Consider the following 24,454-nt stretch of genomic DNA (forward strand, 5'->3'; position numbering starts at 1 on the left):
AGAACAAGAATAGACTGTCGAGTTTCAGATGAAAGTTATCTTTTTCTGGCCATTTTGAGCGTTTAATTGACCCCACAAATGTGATGCTCCAGAAACTCAATCTGCTCAAAGAAGTGCCCATCCAACCAATCCAACTTGTGGGAGCTGCTTCTGGAAGCGTGGGGTGCAATTTCTCCAGATTACCTCAACAAATTAACAGCTAGAATGCCAAAGGTCTGCAATGCTGTAATTGCTGCAAATGGAGGATTCTTTGACGAAAGCAAAGTTTGATGTAAAAAAAATCTTATTTCAAATACAAATCATTATTTCTAACCTTGTCAATGTCTTGACTCTATTTTCTATTCATTTCACAACATATGGTGGTGAATAAGTGTGACTTTTCATGGAAAACACAAAATTGTTTGGGTGATCCCAAACTTTTGAACGGTAGTGTATATATATATTCTGTCTGACAGTGGCATGTCTGAGTAGTCCCTGACCAACGTTACAACATCAAATGGAGAGCTCATAAAAATAGGCTAACTCATGTTAGCCATGTGAAAATTATTGCAGGTGTCAAATTACAGCTGAAAAAGAAATTAACAACTGATTTAATGATTTACAACCTAAAAAACCTCATCAGGTTACTTTAAAAAGCCAACAGATCTCAGCTAAGTTGCATCAAATCTGCTGTTCATTAGAAATAAAACAAACAGCTTTTGAGAAGCATGGATTGGAGGTAAATTGTTCCGAATCATAAGGAACCGTTCCATAGATGAATTAATCATATAGAGCTTTTCAAACTTTGAAGATGTGTATGATTTAGACATTCTATAAAATCAAATGGATGGTACATGCCTTTTTACAGCCCAGAACCTTTGAACACTTAAGTGTTAAACATTTCCCACTTTGTACTTGACACCATAAAGGTTGATGCAAGTGCTTAACCTAAATCTCCAGTTTCTTCTTCAGTACAAGCTTATACAGGATCTGGTAGCCATCGTCCCAGGCATAGAGGAGCTGCTCCAGAGGGTTGTACTTCAGACTGGAGTTGGCTCCATAACGCTTTGGAAAGTAAACCAGTGGCGCATCTTCATTGGTTACCATATCATTCACATCATACACACACTGGACATGTGAACGACCAGGTTGCTTGGTGTTGTAAACTACATATAGTGTGCCACAGATTATGAAGGCCGCCTCAGCATTCTCCTGTGGACATGTTGTGTCCCACATCTGCTCAATGTCCAGTGTACGGGCGTCCATCTTGGCCAGAGAGATGCGTCTCTCATTCTGCCGTGTAGCAAAAATCGCCCACAGGCCCTCCTCATCCACAGCCAGGTCAATCACTGTCTCAGGGTTCAGCCCGTAAACAGGGACATGATCCTGGACCGGGAACACTGCACTGTCGACCACAGTTCCATTCCTCAGGTCGTACTTCACTACCATGACCTCCTCAGCCTCTTTCACATAATATGCATGGCTGTTGTAAACGACATGGCCAGTTCCCTTCCAGGAGGAGGGGAGGTTCCAGGGCTTGGCCAGAGAAGTGCCCTGGGAGATGCTGAAGTCCTGCACAGAGGCAAACTCGTGGATGGTTTCTTCATTAGTCCCATTGAAAATGTACACCTTGCCCAAGAGACCATTGATGTCCTTGGTCCACGTGCCCTTGGAACCTCCAACTCTCTTCAAGATTTTCATGGCTTTTATGCTGGACATCATGTGCCTGCAGTCTTGAAGAGGAAAGCCCATTTCACTTGAGATGGCAAGACAACCATTATCATCATAGATCATACATCTCAAAAACACATATACACACACACACACACACACACACACACACACACACACACACACACCCACACGAACAGCAGTTGGAATGCTATTGAGATATTATAAAATATTATATGCATATTATGTTATATAAATAGATACAGGTCATATCATGTGTATAGTTCATGAACATACAGTAAATTAAGTAATATGTTATTAATCACCCCACCCCCTCAAAACTAAACCTCTGTGCACAATACAGATTTAAGTCAGAATCAGTCAACAGTCCAAATGATGCAATCAGATTAATTCATCGTATTTTGATGAATCTGAATAAGCGAGATCTAGTCATGAATACGTCTCCATGCTGTGACATTTATTTTTCACTCGATTATTACCGGATTATTTTTAAGAGCTGTTTTGCTGTTATATTTTCAGGTAAACCGTAGAAATACGTTTTTATGCCTAATTTCAATTTGATATACAACTATATAATTTAGCTGAAGCTGCTGATCTTATAAGCATGGTTTAAGCCCACCACATCTCACCTGAAAGTTTTTCATACTTGGCCTTGTTCTTCTCCTTCACCTGCATCACCTGCTGTTCCACCAGCTTGTCGTCCACATCAACGCAGGGTTGAGCCCCGTTCTGGGTCTCCAGGTAGTCCATCTCTCGCTCGACGCGGTCAACCCGTGTCCCCATGCCCTCCAGATTCACACGCAGAGCCTCTTTCTCTTTGTCCAGGTTCTCTAGCTGGGCGACCATCTGTTGCTTCAACTCCCGGAGCTCGCTGGCGTAGCGGGTGCTCTGCTCGTGCCATAGGGAAATGCGATCCTGTTTTGGAAGGAATTGAAGAAACTTACTGTGGGTCCGTCTATCTCACAACACTGGTGCACACATTTGATTGTTCCTGAACAGGCAGGACATCTGAGATGGTGCAGTATAGTGTGGCTCTGTCTGTTATCTTTAAGAGCTGCACTGAAACACTTTCCATTAAGCTGTGTTGACATGGCAATAAAGTATTGAACCTGAATCTTGAATCTGTGCCCATATCAATGTTATCATGGCTGTACTTAGTCAAATGTTGTATTTAGTCAATGTGATTAATTACATTTCCTGCAAAAAGTCCAAATGTCAGTCCTCAAGTCTAAAACACAGTAGAGGTCAACAGGTTAAGTAGTGAGCCGAAAGAGTCCTGATCCTGTTGCTCACGCTGTACTCTGAAATACTTGTGCAGGGAAGCCAAAAAAGATTTGCTCAATGAGGCATCACATTACAATACAGAGCAACACACAGACACAGGGGATGTGGTGTAACAGTGCTTTTTCGGGTCAGTTTTGTGTCATGACCTGTACTAGCGAGAACACTGGGCCTATGAATTACAGAGAGACAGAGAGAAAGAGAGAGAGAGAGAGAGAGAGAGAGAGAGAGAGAGAGAGAGAGAGAGAGAGAGAGAGAGAGAGAGAGATATGCAAGAGTTTACCACATGACCAAGAACACAAAAATTACATCACATTGATAAACATCTGCGTAACTAGAGTAAACTAGATGTGGCCAACCTAGACACGTTTGAAGAAAAGAAGCAACAATGCTCGAGCTCTGAGAAAATGTTTGTGTGTGAAATGCATGTGATCTAGCCGAGGTTGTACCTGGCATTGACACTCTGACTCATTTGATCTAGTGATTACATGATGCAGGAAGACGTGAATCCTTATTGACCGCAATAAATAACTAGTTTTATGCCAAGATCATTAGTTCAGCTCCTCTCTCAGAAAAAGTTGAGAGGTTGAAGCTTAGTATTTCCTGACCAAAGGAAGGTTTCAGAAGTGCCACAGCCGGGCAAAGCAGATGAATACTTTTTAATGGTGCTTGATTTATCGTCATCATCATTCCCTCATAATATTCATAATATTTTTGAGGCATTTCAAATCTTAAAAGTTTCATTACTTCAAATTTTACAAATTTCAACATGTCCTTCTTCATTACCAACATGAACGTACTTTCCACCAGTTAAAACCTGGATTTCAAACTAAACCAGCCTCTTCAATCAGCTGAACAGCATACGGTAGTTTTAAGAGAAATGGGCCAGTCATATTTCGCTAGCATTCCTCACAACTGCATTACAGTGTTGGTTCCTAGTCACTGGAAAGTTTCCTTTCAGAGGGACTCTGGAGCCCAGGGTTCGGCAGGGAGAGAAATTAAGAATCGTACCTCAATAGCAAGCAGTCTGCGTTCCAAGTAGTCAATCAATGCCTGGTGCTGAGCACTGGCAAAACATGCCAGAGTCACCAACAAAGCAAGTGTCCTCATTCTGTGTTAGGTAGGTTACAGTCCTTTCAGTTATGTGCTGGCCAGAGCGAGTGAGCGAGTATGGAGAACCCAGTTGATTCATGCAACTTGACTGGAATGTTTTAGTAAGCCCACTGGGAGGGGCTCCGAACATCTGGCTTTCATGGAATCACATACACACTGTAGTAGCAACAGACAAAAGGGCAAACTCCTCTTTCTCTCTGATATTTGCTGTTCATGGTGTAGGATTGGTGAAGTCACAGCAAAACAATTGCATCCATCTGGGTATATTTAAAACTTGTGGAGTACTGTAGGATCCTTTTGCCGTTTTAAAACATGTGGAATACAACAAATTTGACATACGACAACCCACCTCTCATGGAGGGGGGGGTCACAGAGGGTGGAGTGCAGTGTGATCCATCCAGATCCTTTTTTAAAGATCCTTTTTTTTAAACAAATTAAATCAAATGTCTCATATTAACACGTAATACACAACAAAGCAACACCGTGTCAGTGAGTACTTGTTGTGATGGGCCTTCAGTAGGAACACATGTGGCAATAAAAAATCAAACACAGCAATAAAAGTAATAGCCAGAGCCCTGTCACATGGAAGTTCAGCATATTGAAGGTTTCTTTGCCCTAACTGGTTTCACAACACACAAAGGTGATTCTGGAAAACCTTATAATCCAGCTTCTAGTGTACCCCTCTGGTCAATCCTTTACAAACACCAAAAATAATTTACAGATGCCTCACGTTGCATAATTTCCAGATAGAATAAAAACAGAGAAAACCAGCCGATTTTTGAAAAAAGCTGCGTACTTACCAAATGAAGATCACTAGAAAACCAAGTCCATGTTCGGGCAACTTCTGGGTAGTCGGCACTGGCATACGTCATCCAATAATTTTGTGCGTTTAGATGATCTTGAGAAAAACTCTACCAGGCCACTAAAGATTTTGCATTCCCTGATCTTTGCAGCACCTTGAGACATGAGCAATTTCAGTGTCTGCGCACAGCAGTGAACGAACAATGCCTGTGGGATTGCTTCCTTTACCCTGGCCTGAACTCCATGTAGACCAGAGACCATCACCACAGCTCCATCATAACACTTTTGAAGTGCATCCAACCTCGTTAAGAAAGGCAAGAATGTGAGCTGCAACAGCCTCCGCCCGCTTGTCTGCAGTGACATCCTCACATCTGAAAAATCTCTCCTTCAGGCCACTGTCAGTGACGTAACGTAACACAAGTGACATCTGTGCTGAGTTACTCACGTGGGTTGTCTCATCAACCATGACTGCTACAGATGGTGTGTTCCTCACCTCGTCTTTCACTGCACCCCATAACACCTCGGCAGTGGCACTGATCAGGTCATTCTGGAGTTTGCTTGACGTGCCAGCAAACACCTTAGATGTTGCCACGTGGCCTCTCAGCTCACTGTCATATTCAGCTCAGTAGTCCAACAACTCCAATAATCCCCCTTGTTGGCTGATTTCCTGCTCTCGTCATGTCCTCTGAACGGTAGTTCCTGCTTCCCCAAAAACACCACAGTGTGGATGAGCTGTTTCAAAATCTCCCTGTGTCTCACATATGGGCAGAGATATGTGTCACTAGAAACTGAATTTGAATCATTTATATTTGAATTTGAATTGCTCAACTGGAATAATTGCAGTAAAAACTGAATTTGAATCACATAATATGACTGTGTATTATTTAACGTGAATAATTGCATTGAAAAACTGAATCTGAATAGCATAATTTGAAATTGAATTTATTAGTTTGGAACTGAATTCCAATAAACTTAAAACTGGATCTATTTTGAAATTGAATTCATTTGCTATGAAACTATCTGATCCTCACTGAAAATAGAACTGAATTTCAGTGAAGACAAGGATCAAGGCTGACTCCAGACATTTTGCCACCAGTTTTTTTTTTAAAAGTGCGAGTGTTTTTTTCCAACGGTAGCACCGGTGCGTCTACACAATTAATGGACGTTTAGGGGAATTTTTTTTTTCGCTGTCTGAAGCAACTCAAATTCGATCGAGTCTAGGGCAGATACATGATAAAACAAAATGTGTCTGGTGGTGTAAGACTGAGTCAGTCAGGCACCCAGAATCAAAGTTGAAGCTGATTTCGTACAGTCACGCATGGGCAGCTTTCAAGAGCCACACGGTGACCTTGGAAGATCAGAAAATGCGAGACAGAATAAACTGTCTGATCGAGTCTGCCGCTGATCAGCCCTACGCACCTGAGATCAGATATCACTTAAAATGCTGGTTGAAATATGTGCGTAATTATCAGAAAATTAGTGAAGATGACAAATTTCCACACATGCAAAATGTCACTCTCCGTGAGGCTCAGACTATCTTCTTTGACCAAATAAGAACAGTCATCTTTGAGAAACATGAGCTAAGGTCACTGCAGAGCCTCCTCCAAGACTACAGCTCCATCATCTCTCGGTATGGCTTCCCAACATCCAGGGTCAAATCATCCTACATCAAAGGCATCCTGACCCGGGAGTTTGAGGGCAAGGTCGGCTTCCACTCCCGCCCTCAGAAGAACCAGAGCGACCTAGTCTGCGACACGTCTGGGGGTGGTTCATATGTGGAAGCAGAACTTTCCTCCATTGGTGTCAGCAGTGAGCAACTGGTTTGCAATGTGGCTGAGCGGCTCAGGGATGACATCAAGTCAATTAAACTTGTACCATAGCCGCCGAAGGTCGAGGAGCTAGAGGAGGAGGAGGAACTCTCGCCTCTCATGGTGCAGCTGCTGTCTGCTTTGCGGGGGAAGGAGGGGTAGATCTATCTCTTGAGCACACTATCTCTCAGCTCTCACATCACACAATATGTCACAAAGCGACCCACCACTACCGCCATCAATACCACCATCACCCTTCACGGGATCACTCGCAGCAAGGAGCTTGTTGACTCTTTCTACAAGCTGGGCATGGGGATCAGCTACCCAAATGTGCTTCTCCTGCGTGATGTCTGGGCCACGCATGACCTCGAGCGGTGTTGTGTGTCCTAATGAGATAGCTGAAGGAGAGCCAAGCATCAGCATCATTGAAAATGATGACTTTGCCAATGACAGGTTAAAAAAAGGGGAAAAGAATGAAAAATAAATCATTCATCCGTCTCCCTGCAGATGCAGATAGCCTCCGCCAACACTGCCTCCGCGCCAACTACCTGGCATATCTAGTGCGCCACCCCTCCCTGGAGCACCACCCCTCACCACTCGGACATGGCTTGGAGCTGGTGGGTGGTCGCTGTCGCCCTGTCCGCCACACGCGACCTGCTGACACACCTATCTGCACCAGAGCCAGCTGAAGAGAGTGAGGAAGATGACAGTGAGGAGGAGGAGGGAGATGATGAAGTACAGAAGAGGAGGGGGGATCCATCGGAATCTGATGATTCAGAATGCTCTGATTCAGACTGATCATGTGATGTTTAAGCTTATTTGTGTTAAGGTTTCAATGACAGCTGTTTGTTGTTGTTGTATTGTTAAGTTCACTATAAAAACAGCTTATTTTGAAGTTATTAGTTTTCTTGTCATGAATTCATCAGTTATACTGCAAGAGGTCCTTATGAAGGTAGTTTGCTTAATGTACTGCAGTACCAAGGTAAAATGGGTTTTGACATTATCTTTTCAGTGAACATAATGGTGATTTGGTAGGCATGGATTCTGGATTCAAAGTTATGTTTTCACTCTACAGGATAGTGGCCATCTTTGATTTCTGAGTCAAACTGATGTCATAACGTCAAACAGACAGGTGTATAGGCTAAATGTTTACTGTGGCAGGATGAGGAAAAACACAGCAGACGAAGGCGAGTTTGATGTTTATTCCTCAACTCCAAAAACCAACTGCAGCAGGAACAACCCTGCACCGGCGAGCCTGGGAACCTAAACCACGCCCCCAGCTCACAGTCCTGCTGGGTGAGAGGCATAGCCCCTAGTGTCCGCCACAACCCCCCCCCCCCCGAACACCCAGAAGGGACTCCTGGAAAGAAAATTAGTGTCTCACTGGAGGCTTAAGCAGCCTGCCATAACGGCTGCGCCGTCCCTCAGTCGAAACAGTAGGTGAAACACAGTCCAAAGCCGGCTGAGAAGCAGAACTCTGAACCCATGAAGACACTGCCGGGGTCCTGGAAGGAGGACGACCCCGATGGGGAACCTGGGCCGGAAACACAACTTCGCCTGCCACCCTGTGTGCCGGTTTAAGCCTATCAAGCGTGACACGCTCCCTACGCCCACCCATATCCAGCACAAAACCCTTAGGACCCGTCTCAAGGACCCGAAATGGGCCATTGTATGGGGGTTGGAGGGGCGAGCGGTGAGCATCATGCCGTACAAGAACAAAACGAGCCGACATGAGCTCCGCAGGCACGAAAGACAGCGGAAAACAGTGGTGAACGGGGCCTGGAACCCGAGCGCTGTCGGACAAAAAAGTATCCACGGCCGGACGGGGTCGAGGAGCGGAACTCCCAGGCAAAAATTCCCCTGGGACGCGGAGTGGCTGACCGAGCACCAGCTCAGCGGGCAAAGCGTCGAGGTCCTCCTTAGGAGCCGAACGCAACCCGAGCATAACCCAAGGTAAACGATCCACCCAGTTACCATGTGAGAGCGCAGCGCGCAGCGCTGCCTTGAGCAACCGGTGAAAACGTTCACACAAGCCGTTAGCCTGAGGGTCATACGCGGTAGTGCGGTGTACCTGCACACCCAAGGATCGCGCAAGTGCCGACCAGAGCTCTGACACGAACTGGGGGCCCCTGTCTGAGGTGATATCTGACGGAGTGCCGAAACGGGCGACCCAGGAGGAAAGAAAAGCGCGTGGGACATCCGAGGATGTTGTGGAGGACAGAGGGACAGCCTCTGGCCACCTGGTGGTCTGATCTACCATTGTGAGCAGGTGCGTAAAACCCTGTGAAGAAGGTAGAGGGCCCACCAGATCCACATGCACGTGGTCGAAACGTCTGGCCGGGATCGGAAACGGTTCGAGAGGCGATTTAGTGTGCTGGTGGACCTTAGCGCGCTGGCATGCTACACATGCAGCTGCCCACCCCTTGATATCCTTAAGGAGGCCAGGCCAAACGAACTTGGAACCGACCTACATCACCGACGCCCGAACTCCAGGGTGCGAGAGGGAGTGAATCGAATCGAAAACTCGACGGCGCCAGGCCACTGGAACAACGGGGCGGGGACGGCCGGTGGAGACATCGCAGAGGAGGGCAGGACTGCCTTCCTGCATCACAGCGTCCTCTAGCTTGAGGCCGGTATGCGTTGACCTAAGGGCAAGGATGTCTGGGTCGCTGGGCTGGTCGGCAGCCATAGCGGAGAAATCCACACCGAGGTGCACAGGACACACAAGCACATGCGACAGACAATCAGCAACAGGGTTGGACTTCCCGGCCACATGCTGAATGTCCGTTGTGAACTCGGAGATTGCCGCTAGGTGGCGCTGCTGACGAGCAGACCACGGCTCAGTCACCTTGGACATGGCGAAAGTCAGCGATTTATGATCCACATAAGCTGTGAATGGGCGACCCTCCAGCAGGAAGCGGAAATGCCGGGTTGCAAGGTGCAGTGCCAGCAACTCCCGGTCAAAAATGCTGTACTTGCACTCGCTATCTCGCAGTTTGCGGCTAAAAAATGTGAGTGGCTGCCACGCATTCGCCACACGCTGTTCAACCACAGCCCCCACGGCTATGTCAGACGCGTCGGTTGTTAAAGCTATGGACGCCGTGGGTGTGGGATGGGCGAGGAGGGCAGCGTTAGCCAGGGCGCACTTAGCTCTGTCAAAGGCCTGGACCCGTTCGGGAGTCCAGTCGACAGGGTCGTTAGCCTTCTTAAGCCGCAGCGCTTCGTAAAGTGGCTGAAGGAGGTGGGCAGCGTGAGGGAGGAAACGGTTATATTAATTCACCATGCCTAAGAATTCCTGCAATGCCTTAACAGAGACTGGGCGGGGAAATTCCGCCACCGCTTGCACCTTAGAAGGCAACGGGACCGCGCCTTGCGGCGAAATGCGGTGACCCAAGAAGTCAATCACCGGCAGTCCAAACTGACACTTGGCCGGGTTGACTATCAGGCCGTGTTCGTCCAGACGACGGAAAACCTGTTTCAGGTGCGCAAGGGGCTCTTCAGCTTACGGACTGGCCACTAATATGTCGTCGAGATAAACGAACACGAAAGCAAGGTCACGCAACACCGAGTCCATCAGCCTCTGAAAGGTTTGCGCAGCCCCCTTCAAGCCAAAAGGCATGCGCATGAACTCAAAAAGCCCAAATGGGGTGATCACTGCGGTCTTGTGCACGTCCTCTGCGCGCACGGGAACCTGATGATAGCCGCGCACCAGGTCCACCTTAGAGAAAATAGTGGTACCTGCCAGGCGTATGGAAAAGTCCTGTATGTGTGTGATGGGATAGCGGCCATTGGCGGTGACGTTGTTCAGGCGGCGAAAGTCGCCGCAAGGCCGCCACGACCCATCCGCCTTGGGCACCATGTGAAGCGGCGAGGCCCACGGGCTGTTCGAACGCCTCACTATACCCAGACGCTCCATGATGGCGAACTCCTCCTTAGCTGTAGCCAATTTTACCGCGTCGAGGCGCCGCGCGAGCGCAAAAACTGGCGGTCCCAGAGTGGGAATGAAATGTTCTACCCCGTGTTTAGTAACCGCGGTGGAAAAGGCAGGCGTAGTCACCGATGGAAAATCCGCCAGCAAACGCTGAAAAACATCCCCTTGTGGTGACCCACATCTATATAACTAGAGACATTCACCTAAGAGAGAATGCACTTCCGCTTCCGGTCCAGAGAGTTCAGTGTCGTTGTCGAATATATGACATGTAAAGTTGGAGCTAGTAAACTACCTCGACTACGTCTACTCTCACGTCTCCTTTCTCGTTGTTTTCTAACTCCACATTGGTGACCCCGACGTGATCGAACAACTAATACGAGTATGTTTGACAACGACGACGCCGGTGCTAACAACATGGCTATTGCTAACGCTAGCATTTACACCGCTACTGTGAAGCTACCCGACTTTTGGCAGCATAATCCACGGCCGTGGTTTCAACATGTGGAAGTCCAGTTCCAGCTGAGAGGGATAACGCAGGATGCAACGCAGTACTTCCACGTAGTGGCGGCGTTAGACGCATCGACAACGGCGCGAGCAATGACACTGTTGGAAGCTCCGCCAGCTGCTGGCAAGTACAATGCTATAAAGACATTCCTCCTGAAACTATTTGCACTGTCGGAGCTGGAGAAGGCAGACCGTTTACTGTCCCCGAATGGCCTTGGCGACGGCAAACCGTCTGATTTAATGGAAAAAATGCTGTCTGTGCTGGGATCGGCTGATCCGGCCTTTCTTTTCACACACATTTTTCTGAGGCAGCTCCCCGCACCTGTACGCACAGCACTGGCCAGTTCTCCTCTCGCCGCCTCCAAGGACTACCGTTCTCTGGCTGCTGAAGCAGACAGGGTTTTCCTGGCCAACCGGCAACAGTTTGTGCATGCCCTGCTACCCCACCAGACCGCCCCACCACCACCTGTGTACGACTATATGGACACCGCGGCTGCGGTGACAGCCCGCCGCCAACCTGACGACGGGCTCTGTTATTACCACGCCAGGTTTGGGGCAAAAGCAAAACGGTTTCGCAAACTCTGCAGTTACAGGGTTCAGGGAAACGCCAAGGCCGGCGCTTGTTAACGGCTATGGGCGCCGGCCGTGACTGCAAGCTGTTGTTCATCAGAGACTCCTTGTCGGGCCGGCGGCTGCTGGTTGACTCTGGCGCTCAACGCAGCATACTACCAGCACAAGCTGTGGACACGATGACCGACAGTCACGGCCCCCAGATGGACGCCGCCAACGGCACGTCCATTCGGACGTACGGTATCAGACATGTGGACGTGTGTTTTGGCGGCCGACGTTTCGGCTGGGACTTTGTGATGGCTGCTGTATCCACCCCGCTCCTAGGTGCGGATTTCCTCTGTGCTTTCAACCTGCTGGTGGATGTTAAAAACTGTCGCGTGATTGATGCCGTCTCTTTTGCGTCATACCCCTGCACGCTTGGGGGCGCTGGAGCGCTGTGCCTCGCTAACACACTCTCCACCGGGGATCCATACCAACGCCTGCTCGCAAATTTCCCCGAGCTGACCACACCCACCTTCTCCTCGGCGGTGGCCAAGCACGGCGTGGAACATCATATCACCACAGTGGGGCCCCCAGTTTACGCCCGGGCCCGACGCCTCGACTCGGCCAAGCTCGCAATAGCCAGGGAGGAGTTTTCGACTATGGAGCGCCTCGGCATTGTCCGCCGTTCTGACAGCCCGTGGGCTTCCCCTCTTCACATGGTTACTAAGGCCAACGGGGGTTGACGCCCGTGCGGGGACTACCGTCGCCTAAACAATGCCACGACCCCCGACCGGTACCCCATCCCGCACATACAAGATTTCTCTACCCACCTGGCGGGCGCTGCCATCTATTCCAAAATCGACTTAGTGCGGGGGTATCACCAAGTGCCGGTCCACCCACTGGATGTCCCAAAAACGGCTGTCATCACACCCTTTGGGCTCTTTGAGTTTTTACGTATGCCTTTCGGCCTTAAAGGGGCGGCGCAGACGTTTCAGCGCCTTATGGATTCTGTGCTCCGTGACATGCCATTTTTGTTTGTGTACTTAGACGACATCCTCGTGGCCAGCGCGTCGGCGGAGGAACACATGACGCACCTCAGACAGCTGTTTGACAGGCTCAGCGAACACGGCCTCATCATCAACCCAGCTAAGTGTCAGTTCGGGGAGTCGTCCATCACCTTCCTCGGGCACCACATCACTCCACAGGGGGCCGTTCCCCTCCCTGCCAGGGTTGAGGCTGTCACCATGTTCCCCCGCCCCCGCACTGTACAGTCGCTGCAGGAATTCCTGGGCATGGTGAACTTTTATAACCGTTTCCTGCCCCGTGCTGCCCACATCATGCGTCCCCTGTATGAGGCCCTGCGGGGTAAGAAGTCTAAGGACGAGCTGCACTGGTCTTCGGGGATGGACGAGGCTTTTGTGGCCGCCAAGACCGCGCTGGCCAACGCTGCGCTGCTAGCTCACCCGTCGCCTGCCGCCCCCATAGCCCTTACAACGGATGCCTCCGACTACGCCGTGGGGGCCGTGTGTGAGCAGTGGGTGGGGGGGGGGCTGGCAGCCGTTGGCGTTCTTCAGTAAACAACTCCGTGAGAGCGAGCGCAAATACAGCACCTTTGATAGGGAACTACTGGGTCTCTTCCTCGCAACCAGACACTTTAGGTTCCTATTGGAGGGCCGACAGTTCACCGCTTTCGTGGACCACAAACCGCTGACGTTCTGTATGGCCAAAACCTCAGAACCGTGTTCTGGGCGTCAGCAGCGTCATCTCGCGGCGGTTTCCGAGTTTACCACGGACATACAACACGTGTCGGGCAAGGATAACTCCGTCGCCGACTGCCTTTCACGGGCGGTTGTTAACGCCGTTCACTTGGGACTCGACTACGCCGCTATGGCAGCGGACCAAGCCAAGGACGCGACCGTTCAAGACTACCGGTCGACCCCTACGGCGCTACGGCTGGTGACGTTCGACGCGGCCAACACCACCCTCCTCTGTGACATCTCCACCGGTCAACCGCGCCCCCTGGTGCCTACTTCCTGGCGGCGCCGAGTTTTCGACACCGTATGTGGGTCACCACACCCTAAGGCTAAAAAGTTAGTGTGTGTTAACGGCCCGGCTCCCCCTGTCTCGCACGGAAAAGTGGCGAAAGACACAGCATCAATTAAACGGCGGTTTGCAACATCAACCAGCAGACCATTAGCACACAGAAAATCCGCGCTGATAATAGGAACACTAATGGCGGCGACTACAAAGTCCCACTCAAAATGGGACCCGTGGAAGCAAACAGTCACCAACCTTGTGCCAAACGTCGCAATGGACGAACCGTTAGCTGCACTCAACTGTGGGCCGCCGCCTGCGGCCGACCTGTCTGTCTTAGCAGGAGGGAGTAGGCTCTTTTGCGAGCCTGAGTCCACCAGAAACCGTCTTCCTGACATCGTGTCCTTAATGAAGAGCAGCTCACTACGTCCGCCAGCGCCCACAGCTGCTACTGAGCGCTGCCCTGGAGTTTCCCGCCGCCTCAAACGTGCACGGAGGGACGCAGCGCCTTGCCTTGCCGCCGAACCGCTGGTGGAAGAAACAGAGGCCTCTCCCGCGCCGCCTCCGGGCAGTCACTCCAGCCACCACCGCCGGGTCCGCGTCCTCCGACGCCACAGAGAACCGTCTGGTAGCCAGCAGGACCCGATCGGCCTCCTCAGCCAAACCTCGGCAGTCACCAGCGGCCAGACACGGGGAGTTAGCCAAAGCCGCGCGCACAGGAGACGGAAGCTGGCGCAGGAAAACGTGCGGGAAAAGGAACCCACCTTCGTCCGAGCCTAGCAGCGACAGCATATTGTCCATGAGATCCACAGCCGTCCCGCCGCCCAAACCGGATAGGGAAAGGATTCTATCTGCCCTCTCCGCGGCAGATAGGCTGTACCTCCGGAGCAGAAGATGTTTGAGGGCGACGTATTTATCGTGTTGCGGAGGGGCGCGCAACAGCTGCATGGCCCGGCGTGTGGACTGCTGGTCCAGCGCAGCAACGACCAAATAGTATCTGGAGTCGTCCGCGGAGATTCCACGCAGGTGGAACAGCGCCTCAATATGCTGGAACCACGAAGCCGGGTCGCTCTGCCAGAACTCTGGGAGCTTCACAGCCGCGGCGAGAACGGCCGGCTGTGAGAGTTGGGGCGGCGTGGCCGAAGTGGATTCACACTCCTCTTCTGCTCCAAACATGTTCAATTCGGGGTCACCAATGTGACAGGATGAGGAAAAACACAGGAGACGAAGGCGAGTTTGCTGTTTATTCCTCAACTCCAAAAACCAACTGCAGCAGGAACCACCCTGCACCGGCGAGCCCGGGAACCTAAACCACGCCCCCAGCTCACAGTCCTGCTGGGTGAGAGGCATAGCCCCTAGTGTCCGCCACATTACCATATTTTATAAGTTATTGTTGTTTAAACCTTGGTGTATTATACATCATTTGAAAGGTAACAGCATGATCTACCAGATTAAATGATAAAATTTAGATTAAAAGTAAAATCTACTTTAGAAGTTGTCTTTTATAGGCAATGTTCACTGAAAAACACCTTCCCATTCACATCTTCACTCCACTGGATGGTGGCCATCTTGGATTTCTGGGTGAAAATGATGTCATAATGTCAAACTGATGTCAGAATCAGAGTCCTCATGGTTGACTTATATGAAAAAGTGTCTTCATCCATGATTCTAGGTGCTCTGGTTCAAAAGTTAATTTTTCAATATGGCCGCAGGCAGCCATCTTGGATTTGACCCTCTAGCAAAAATGCCCAGGATTTTTAGGGGGGGACATGGGAGCCGAATTTCTTTCAAAAGGTCCATAGAAGTCAAATAAATCATCAAAACATGTTAGCCAGAGAGTGGTCACGGAATTGAGGTTTTGAACCCTACTAGTATGACTGTGCTATCGACCTCCGCTCTGGGGCACCCCTTCCCAGCAGCCGCCTGTACAGTCTGACCATTCCCGAGAAGGCTGCGATGGACGAGTACATCTCCAAGTCCTTGGCAGTGGGGCTCATTCGGCCCTCGTCCTCCCAGGTGGCAGCTGGATTTTTTTTCGTGAAGAAGGAGGACGGGGCCTCCGGCCCTGCATTGACTATCGCCAACTCAATGAGATAACCGTCAAGAACAGGTATCCCCTTCCCCTCATGAGTTCCACCCTTGAGCCCCTCACCCAGGCTACTGTCTTCACTAAACTGGACCTCCGGTGTGCCTATCATCTGGTCCGGATCCGGAAGGGGGACAAGTGGAAGACAGCCTTTAAGATGCCCCGGGGTCATTATGAGTACCTGGTCATGCCGTTCGGCCTCACCAACGCCCTGGCGGTTCCAGGCTCTCATGAATGACATTCTCTGCGACATGCTCGACAAGTTCGTTGTGGTCTACCTCGATGACATCCTCATCGAGGGGTCGCATGAGTTGAGCAGCTCGGGGGATAAGCGGTGGTAAAAGTTCACCATGCCGAGGAACTCCTGTAGGGACTTGACTGTGTGTGGTCGCTGGACGTTCACCATGGCGTCCACCTCTGAAGGGAGGGCACTGGAATGCCTGCGCGGCGTTCTTGAGGCCGAACGGTATGCGCAGGAACTCGAACAGTCCAAATGGGGTGATCACCACCATTTTGGGGACATCCAGTGGGTAGACTGGCACCCGATGGTATCCACGGACGAGGTCCACTTTGGAAAAGATGAGTTTTCCTGCCAGGTGGGCTGAAAAATCTTGGATGTGTGGGACTGGGTAGCCATCTGGTGTCGTTGTATTGTTGAGTTGGCAGTAATCACCGCACAGGCGCCACCCCCCGCCAGGCTTCGGGACGATGTGGAGGGTTGAAGCCCATGGGCTGTTGGAGCGGCGAATGATGCCGAGATGCTCCATATTCTCGAACTCCTCCCTGGCGGCGGTGAGCTTGGCCGGGTCGAAGCGCCGAACCCGAGCATAGACTGGTGGGCCAGTGGTGGCGATGTGGTAAATCTTTCTGTAATCTCCCACTTAAGAGCGAGAAATTCTAATTTACCTGAATGGAGGTGATAGTTTCTTTCTGATGCTGACAGTGTCCGGGATCCATATGCAATTACATGTAGCTTCCCATTGTGTTTCTGATATAGCACAGCTCCTAACCCCTTATTGGATGCGTATGTATGAAGAACAAACAGCTTGGAGAAATCTGGGAATGCCAGGACTGGTGGTGTAACCAGACAGTCTATCAGGTGCTCAAGAGATTGTTGATGTGAGTCTGTCCATTGTATTGGTGTGTGAGATGGCGCCACGTTCCCCTTTTTCTTTTTTATGCCACTTCCTTCCCTTGGGTTGTGGGCTTTCCATATAGGCAGGTGCCTTGGTCAGCTCATAAAGGGGGCTAGCGATGCGAGAAAAGTCTTTTATGTACTGGCGATAGTAACTTAACAGTCCCATCATCTGCCTTAACTCGCCAACTGTTTTTGGTTTCTTATCTTTCAAAACCCTCACGGCAGCTGTGTCAGCAGGATCGATTTTATTTCCTTCAGCTTATACTATTCTCCCAAGGCAGCAAACTTCAGCTTTGAGTAACTCACATTTGCTTGGTTTTAATTTGATTCCATGCTGTCTTGGTCTCTGCAACACTTGTCTTACATCACTGACGTGGCTTTCGAATGTTTTGCTGAACACGAGGGTGTCATCTAAATATGGCACACATATTTTGTCTCGGAGGCCCTCTAAACACTCCTCCATGCAGCGTTGAAATGCTGCTGGAGCATTCTTAAGTCCGAAGGGGATCTGGGCCCATTCATACAAGCCCCAGCCAGGGTGTCACGAAAGCTGTCAGGTGTTTGCTGTCTTTTGCCATAAACCCCAGATGGTAGGCTTTTCCCTGGTCTAACAGTGAGAACATGATGTTTCCTCCGAGGCCATCCATGATATCCTGCACTCTCGGATTGGCTGTCTGTCAGGGTGCGTCTTGCGATTTAACTCTCTATAGTCTATGCACAGAAATAATGACCCACACTTTTCCTGACACAAACAACAGGGGAAGAATAAGATGAGTGTGATTTCTCTATCCACCCCTGTGCAATCAAATCCATTAAATAATCCTTAATTTCCTCATATAAGGGCTTGGGGACTGCCATGTAGGTTCTTGCTACCGGCTTAGGGTCTTTCAATGAAATGCTCAACTGAAGCTTATCAATACAACCTATGTCACTATCTGATCGGGAGAAGGAGTTTGACTCCTCCCTCAGCGTCTCACGAGCAACCTGCCTCTGACCTTCATCTAGGTGGCTGAGATCAATAGGGGGGTCCCAGAGCTCTGACCTAGTTTCCTGGTCTTTGGTGTGTTGGGCCTGAATGTTATTTACATCAGCAGGTGAGTGCGCTTCCTTGACTCCACTAAATGGGTAGGCAGATGTCACCGATTGTGCTGTACCAATAACTACCCACCTGTCAACATAATGTCATGGTCAGTGGGGTTCTGTACACTAAGGATGATGTTTGGATGTGCCCCTTTTCTAACCTGAACAAGTGTGGCACAAAAGTCCAGTCCCTCTGGCCACTGGGGATTGTGATTGGGCTCAAAGGCTAAGGTGGTGTCTTGTTTAAAGGGCTTAGCATGTATTCCACATTTCACTTGTACAGAACTATGACTCGGTATACTCATTCTCTGACAGGCCGTCCTCACTAGATGCTCATTTGTTCGCTCAACACTCACTGCTGTAATGGATGCCTTAACTGTCTTTCCTTTAAGTTAGGGAAAGCCATCTTCACGGTTTTTATCAATTTATCTTCCTCAACGTCATTTTTCTGGTTTTTCTGACTGTTAAGAACAACATGTTCAATTACATTGAAGCAAATTATAGGGCAGGTCTGTTGGCTGCCTTGCATGACAAGCATGGGAACCTGAAACTCCTCAGCACTAGCTAGCTGTTAGCCTAATTCTCACTGCTATCCACCCTACATATGGCATCTCTGTACTGTTGGCTGCCTCAACCTGCAAGGGGTCACTTGGATCAACTATCTCTGCTATGTCTCTCAGTTTGGTATTAGGGACATTGTCAGCTTTCCAAACCTCATCGATTGCAGACACCTGTGAGCCAGTGTCCCAGAGTACTTCAGTTCTCTTCCCTTGTACATAGCAGTCAATGAGACATTTTTTCCAACCAGTTCAGTCACCATGGACTCTTTCTTTGTCAGAATGTTTCTTTTTTTTTTTTGTCAGCCACAATCTTGCATGAATGTGCTTGTTGTGGTGTTGGCTTAAGAGGTGTGAATGGTTTACAGTTTTCTTTATGTTCTGGCCAGTGATTACCCTGACATTCTCTGGAACAGTAAAGTACTGTTTTACACACTGAACATTGTGGAAACTTCTGATCTTTCTCCTTTTCTCCACAGTTGGTGCAATTTTGGGACATTTGCTGCTGGTCACTCTCTGCCCCCCCCCCCCGGGCAACCACTCCTCGTTTAAAGGTCTCTCTCTCTCAGCACCGGGCAGCGCTCTGTTTCCTCTGCAACCTGCACGGGAGTGTTTGCTACTCCCACACCTGTAGCAATGCTGGCCGTATTCCTCTCCTCGCTGCTGACACGTGTAACCTCTTGGTCGGAGGCGTGGCATTTGATATCTCTGTGGTGCAAACCTCTGCTGAAACTGGGCTGCTCCATTCAATACCCTCGGACCACTCACAGCTCGATATTCCTGCACTGGTCCACCTGGCTGGTGGAAAGCTGTGGCACTCTCTTTATTCCAGGCTGTGAACTGTGGCTGGAAATAATGTGGGTGGCTGGCTGTCCCATAATCTGTCTCTTTGCTAGTGGGAGGATACAGTTTTGGTGTATTTTCCGTCTTACGAATAGACTCTAATTTGTGATACCTCTGCCTTGAGATCTTTCAACAGTACAATGTCTGCTTTGATTTCCTTGAGGTCTGACAGCACATCGGGAGGAAGTGCGACTATGCTTTGTCGAGCTGTACATTTGTCTCCACTTACATCACTAGACTGGACAGCGTGGACACTGGTGTGTCGCTGTGGTGTGATCTGCCTCTTTTTATCTTGTCTCTCTTTTTCATTAGCACATGCCACATTGAGCCTTTCCAAGAGCAACTCATCTGAAGTAGTTGGTTGTAGCAGGTAAGGTTGGGGATCGGTTTTTATGCTGTCATTCTATAAGCCTGTGAGTACTGTATGCATGAATATGCTCTGCACTAGTGCGGGGTCATACTTGACACTAGACTCAGCTCAATATTTTCTGTCTTAAATCCATTGTTCTGATTAAAAAGTTCTGTGGAGCCTCTTTACTGCTCTGAACCTCTGTGGTCAGCTGTTTGTATAGCTCAGTTGCACTCCTCTCTTGGTAATGTGTGAGGGGGATCCTCCTTAAAGTCGGCAGAGACAGATCACTTTTACCCTCAAGATAACTCCGCAGCTGTAGGCCGGGTACAATGGCTCTAATAACAGCATCCACAATTTCGGACTCAGGGTAGCCTTTGCTGGGACCGTTCTCTATTTGGTGGGCCAAGCTGGAGAAGGTAAGTCTGTCTCTTTGCCCAGGTTCACCAATCTGACCTGCAAGTTTATAGTCTTTACGCCATGGCGGGCTATTTGCATGGGCAGGGGTGTGTGAACTGGTAGAGTTTTATTGGTCACTGTACTCTTTGTGTCTCTGTTGGCTCGTTCCTGCATTTCAGTTTCCTTCTGTTGCACCATTAGTTTTAGCTGTTCTAATTCTCTCTTTAAGTTATCCTGTTCCTCATTTTCATCTTCCAGCGTTTTATTTTTGCTAGCCTTCTGAAGGGTCTGTATCATGTCCTTTAGGCTTAACAGTTCGGACAGACCGCCATCTTCAAGTTCACTTAGTTCCTCACGTTCAACATGTTGGATGTTATATGAAACAAGTGCCTTACGAGGTTTGCCAACTATGTTTTTTTGGTTTCTTCCTGAGATGTCAAGAAACTCACATATTTGCATTAACTGGTCTGTAGTAAATTGGAAAAGAGCTGCTTTAATCTCAAACTGCAAATCCTCCACCTCTGACTCCATCTTGGCAGGTGAGTGACAAGCTATGTGTGGGAGTGTGTTTTGCCTGTCACCGTGGACTTTGCTGCCCCCTAGTGAACACGCCGTACCTGAGGATGCACGCCTTCCTTGACTAGGCTTTCACCCCAACTGTAGCCGCGCTCTCTGCCACCTGGGTTGTTTTATGGGATGATCGATGTGGGCGTCTTCCTCAGCTTCGGGACACCAGCCTCACTTCTCTCATCCCAGCGGTGCCTCCAAATGTAATACCCCTGGAAAAGGGGAAGAAATGAATACAGGACAGCTGCTGGCTCTTCATCAACTGTATTAATGAGCCAAAATACAAATCCCAACCTAAAACAAGACTATTTAGTTACTGCGTCTGTTAATATAAAACATAAATTCAGACATGCACGCAAGCTCACATTCTCACGCGTGCGCACAAGCGGCGGGAGCGAAGGCGCACACTGCGCATGTCCCGATCACGCGCCAACCCCATGCACACACCATGTATTCCGCACCAGCAGCAGCCACGATCAGTGCTCATGTCATGCACACATCATGCACTCGGTACCAGTAATATACACTTCCCAATACTATGCTCAACAAAACACACCTCGACATAGTAATAACTACACACCGTCTTCTGAGAATATACCAAAGCCAACAAACAATCACCGCCGCTTCACATCGGTCACACACTCAACTCGCCTTGGCTGGCGGCCATGCCAGCTAGTTAACCCCTATGCTAGCGAGCCCACGCTAGTGAGCCAGCCCTGCACGCTCTCGACTCCTTTCCAAACTAAACATCCTTATTTGCGGTACGCTAATGAATCCACAGTGGTCCATAGCCATTTATACACTGATAATGAACTGTAATCATACTGTAACGATCACGGATGAATAGGCTCGGTGGCCCTTGGCTAACGGGTCGGACCCTTTAGTCGAGCGGTCAGCGATGTCTCCCGCGGTGCGGGAGATACAGGTTCGCGCCGCGGCAGTTCCTGTGGTTGCCCCCCGAATTTGCTACATTGGTGTCAGAAGTGGGACGGTGAGGCCAGCGGAAGCGTATGCGCCCAGAGGCATGAAGGAGCTGATATGCTCCCCGCGCTTCCCGAAGGAGGGGTGACGTTACACTACTACACCTTGGCCGTTACATTACATGACGGGTCTGACCCTTCAGTCGAGCGGTCAGCGATGTCTCCCGCGGTGCGGGCCATGCGAGTTCGCGTCCCGGCCACGACAGGTCCTGTGGTTGCCCCCCGAAATCGCTACAATATATACTTTTAATCCTCACCTGAAACGGGAAGAAATGAATACAGGACAGCTGCTGGCTCTTCATCAACTGTATTGTAACGTGCATGGATAAGCAGACACGTTGGTCCTTGACTAACGGGTCGGACCCTTTAGTCGACTGGTTAACGTTGTCGCTTGCGGTGCAGGAGATACGGGTTCGCGTCCCGGCTGTGGCGACGGTATCTCGGACTGCCCCCCGAATTCGCTACAGTATTAATGATGAGAGCCCCCAGCGCGCCCTCTATCTCCTCAGACATGAGCAATTGAAAACTGATTCAGTCCTAACTAATCAATTTCAGTGTGAACATATTTCACCCGATTGCATATGCACTGAACCTGAGCTTCGCCAGTAAAGTTCCGCGTGTGTTTAATAAATTGTCCGTCTATTTGTATTACACCCGAGAACATCACACCGCCGTCCAGAAACGGAGTCTTTGATGAATAGCAACCTGCCAGTTCGGCCGACGCACATAGCCACCACTGAGCGCCGGCCTACCGCGCGGAAACTGAATGGAGATCTGCACCGCTTGGCCTTGGGTCCAAACTTTGCATGGTCAAAACACAGGCCATGGTCCTGCCGCCGTTGAGGAGCTGTTGCTGCGGCGGCGGCGGCTGTTGTGTCTCCAGGCAGTGATGGAAATGTTTGGGCAGGAAAAAACGTGGCGGCGCAGTGCTGTTGACCAGCCAGGAAAAACTTACCAGCCTCCTCGGCCAGAGCACGACAGTCAGTGATGGCCGTGTTGGCTAAAGCAGCCCGTACCTGAGAAGGCAGCTGTCGCGGAAACAGTTGGATGAAGAGGAAGTCGGGCTTGTGCTCCCCCAGGAGATCCAGCATCCTGTCCATAAGTTCAGACGGCTTACTGTCACCGAGACCTTGTAGAGAGAAGAGCCGGCTGGCCCGCTCAGCGTCAGAAAGTTCACAAGTTTTCAACAGGTGAGCCTTGAGTGTCTCTTATTTCTCCTGCTGCGGAGGATTTGTGAGGAGGCTCACCACTCAGGTCGCTGTTGAACTGCCGAGAGCCGACACCACATGGTAGGATTTTGTGGCGTCCGCGGTGAGTTCCTGCAATGCGAACTGTGCTTCTCCCAGAACTCCGGCAGCTTGAGAGAAACCGCATCAGTCGTCATGTTCATGAAGAGTCGTCTCTGGAGACGTCCAGCAGACAAACGTCGGGGTCACCAATGTGGAAATTGCAGGAAAGCAGCGACCGACAATTTCTCTCATTGACTACACGAACGCGTGTCTTTTATTTCTTCTACCAACCAGCAACATGGCGCTGCTCCCACAATCCTCCTCCTAGCTCCACTCTGTCAACCCGGAAACCCTTTCTTAAAGGGCCCGTGTCTACCTAACCCAGAACGCCAACCGATTATTGTAATGTTTCTTATTATAAATGAAGAAACTTGGATTCAACAATTACCACTATTTATTAAAGTACTGTGACAACTCAGCTAACATGTGCATCGTGTGGCGTCTTCTTTTGCCATAATCCTACAGACTAGGTATGTACGTTTGTGGCTACTGCCCTCAGGTGGTAAGTATTGGTAAGTATGTTAGTATTAACTCCTATCACCACATACCCTTTCCTTACACAAACAAACTTCATCTAGCCTTAGTAGCAACTTCAAACTGTAATAAAAACATTGGCTGTACTTGGTTGAGGCACCCTTGGCTGTAATCGCTGCCAAGGCTGCCTCAACCAAGTACTGAGTAAAGGGTGTGAATACTTATGTACATGGAATATATCCGTTTTTTATTTTTGATAAATTTGCAAAAATTTTAACAAAACCTTTTTCACTTTCTCATTATGGGGTATTGTGTGTAGATTGATGAGGAAAAAAAAGAAATTTAATCCATTTTGGAATAAGGCTGTAACATAACAAAATGTGGGGAAAGTGAAGGGGTGTGAATATTTTCCGATGCACTGTATATATCTATATATATATCTATATATATATCTATATATATATATATATCTATATATATATATATATACATATACATATATACATTATACATACATACACACACACACACACACACACACACACACACACACACACACACATATACACACACACACACACACACACACACACACACACACACACACACACACACACACACACACACACACACACACACACATATATATATTAACAACATAACCCGGTTCCTTTTACTAAGTGTCCATGTTTGATTTCAGTCTTTCTTTCAAGACAACTCACAAGGATACGGCTCATTTTTTGTTTTTTTTTCTTTACAACAATTACAGATTCAGCCAGTCAGGTGCTTTGACCTTGCATGTGGATCTTCTCAGCACAGGTGAGTATTCAGGTGAGTGTGCAGTTGATGTGCGTCTCTGCTCAGCTGGTGGTTCAGGGGATGCGGTGCAGGTCGGATCTTCTTCATTTGTTTGTTCTTGCAGTGTCTCTTGTGTTTTCGGCAAGCTCCTTTGATTCCTCCTCAGGATTTTGTTCTGACTGTGTAGGATCTTGGACGT

General features: G+C 49.3%; 1 protein-coding gene across 3 annotated transcripts; it reads right to left on the reverse strand.

The window, feature by feature from the left end:
• Positions 1 to 415: 415 nt before the first annotated feature.
• Positions 416 to 20,809, reverse strand: olfml3b (olfactomedin-like 3b). Of its 3 annotated transcripts, none has more exons than XM_056274871.1 (3): positions 20,765 to 20,809; positions 2,301 to 2,586; positions 416 to 1,712 (listed from the first exon to the last, which is right to left on the reverse strand). In XM_056274871.1, the coding sequence occupies exons 2-3, from the start codon at positions 2,515 to 2,517 to the stop codon at positions 928 to 930; spliced, it is 1,002 nt and encodes a 333-aa protein (XP_056130846.1). In that variant the 5' UTR covers positions 2,518 to 2,586; positions 20,765 to 20,809; the 3' UTR covers positions 416 to 927. The 3 variants fall into 3 exon arrangements, with proteins under 3 accessions (XP_056130846.1, XP_056130847.1, XP_056130845.1); XM_056274872.1 differs by lacking the exon at positions 20,765 to 20,809 and adding an exon at positions 4,866 to 4,895; XM_056274870.1 differs by lacking the exon at positions 20,765 to 20,809 and adding an exon at positions 3,964 to 4,101.
• Between the last annotated feature and the right edge of the window lie 3,645 nt (positions 20,810 to 24,454).

This window comes from Lampris incognitus, chromosome 2 (genome assembly GCF_029633865.1).
Source record: "Lampris incognitus isolate fLamInc1 chromosome 2, fLamInc1.hap2, whole genome shotgun sequence".
NCBI classification, from domain to species: Eukaryota; Metazoa; Chordata; class Actinopteri; order Lampriformes; family Lampridae; genus Lampris; species Lampris incognitus.

Coding starts and splice junctions, on each gene's coding strand:
- olfml3b (XM_056274870.1), bottom strand. CDS start 4,062: ATGAGGACACTTGCTTTGTTGGTGACTCTGGCATGTTTTGCCAGTGCT. Junction 2,587..3,963: donor GCAGACTGCTTGCTATTGAG/GTACGATTCTTA, acceptor CTTCCAAAACAG/GATCGCATTTCCCTATGGCA. Junction 1,713..2,300: donor CAAGTATGAAAAACTTTCAG/GTGAGATGTGGT, acceptor TTCCTCTTCAAG/ACTGCAGGCACATGATGTCC.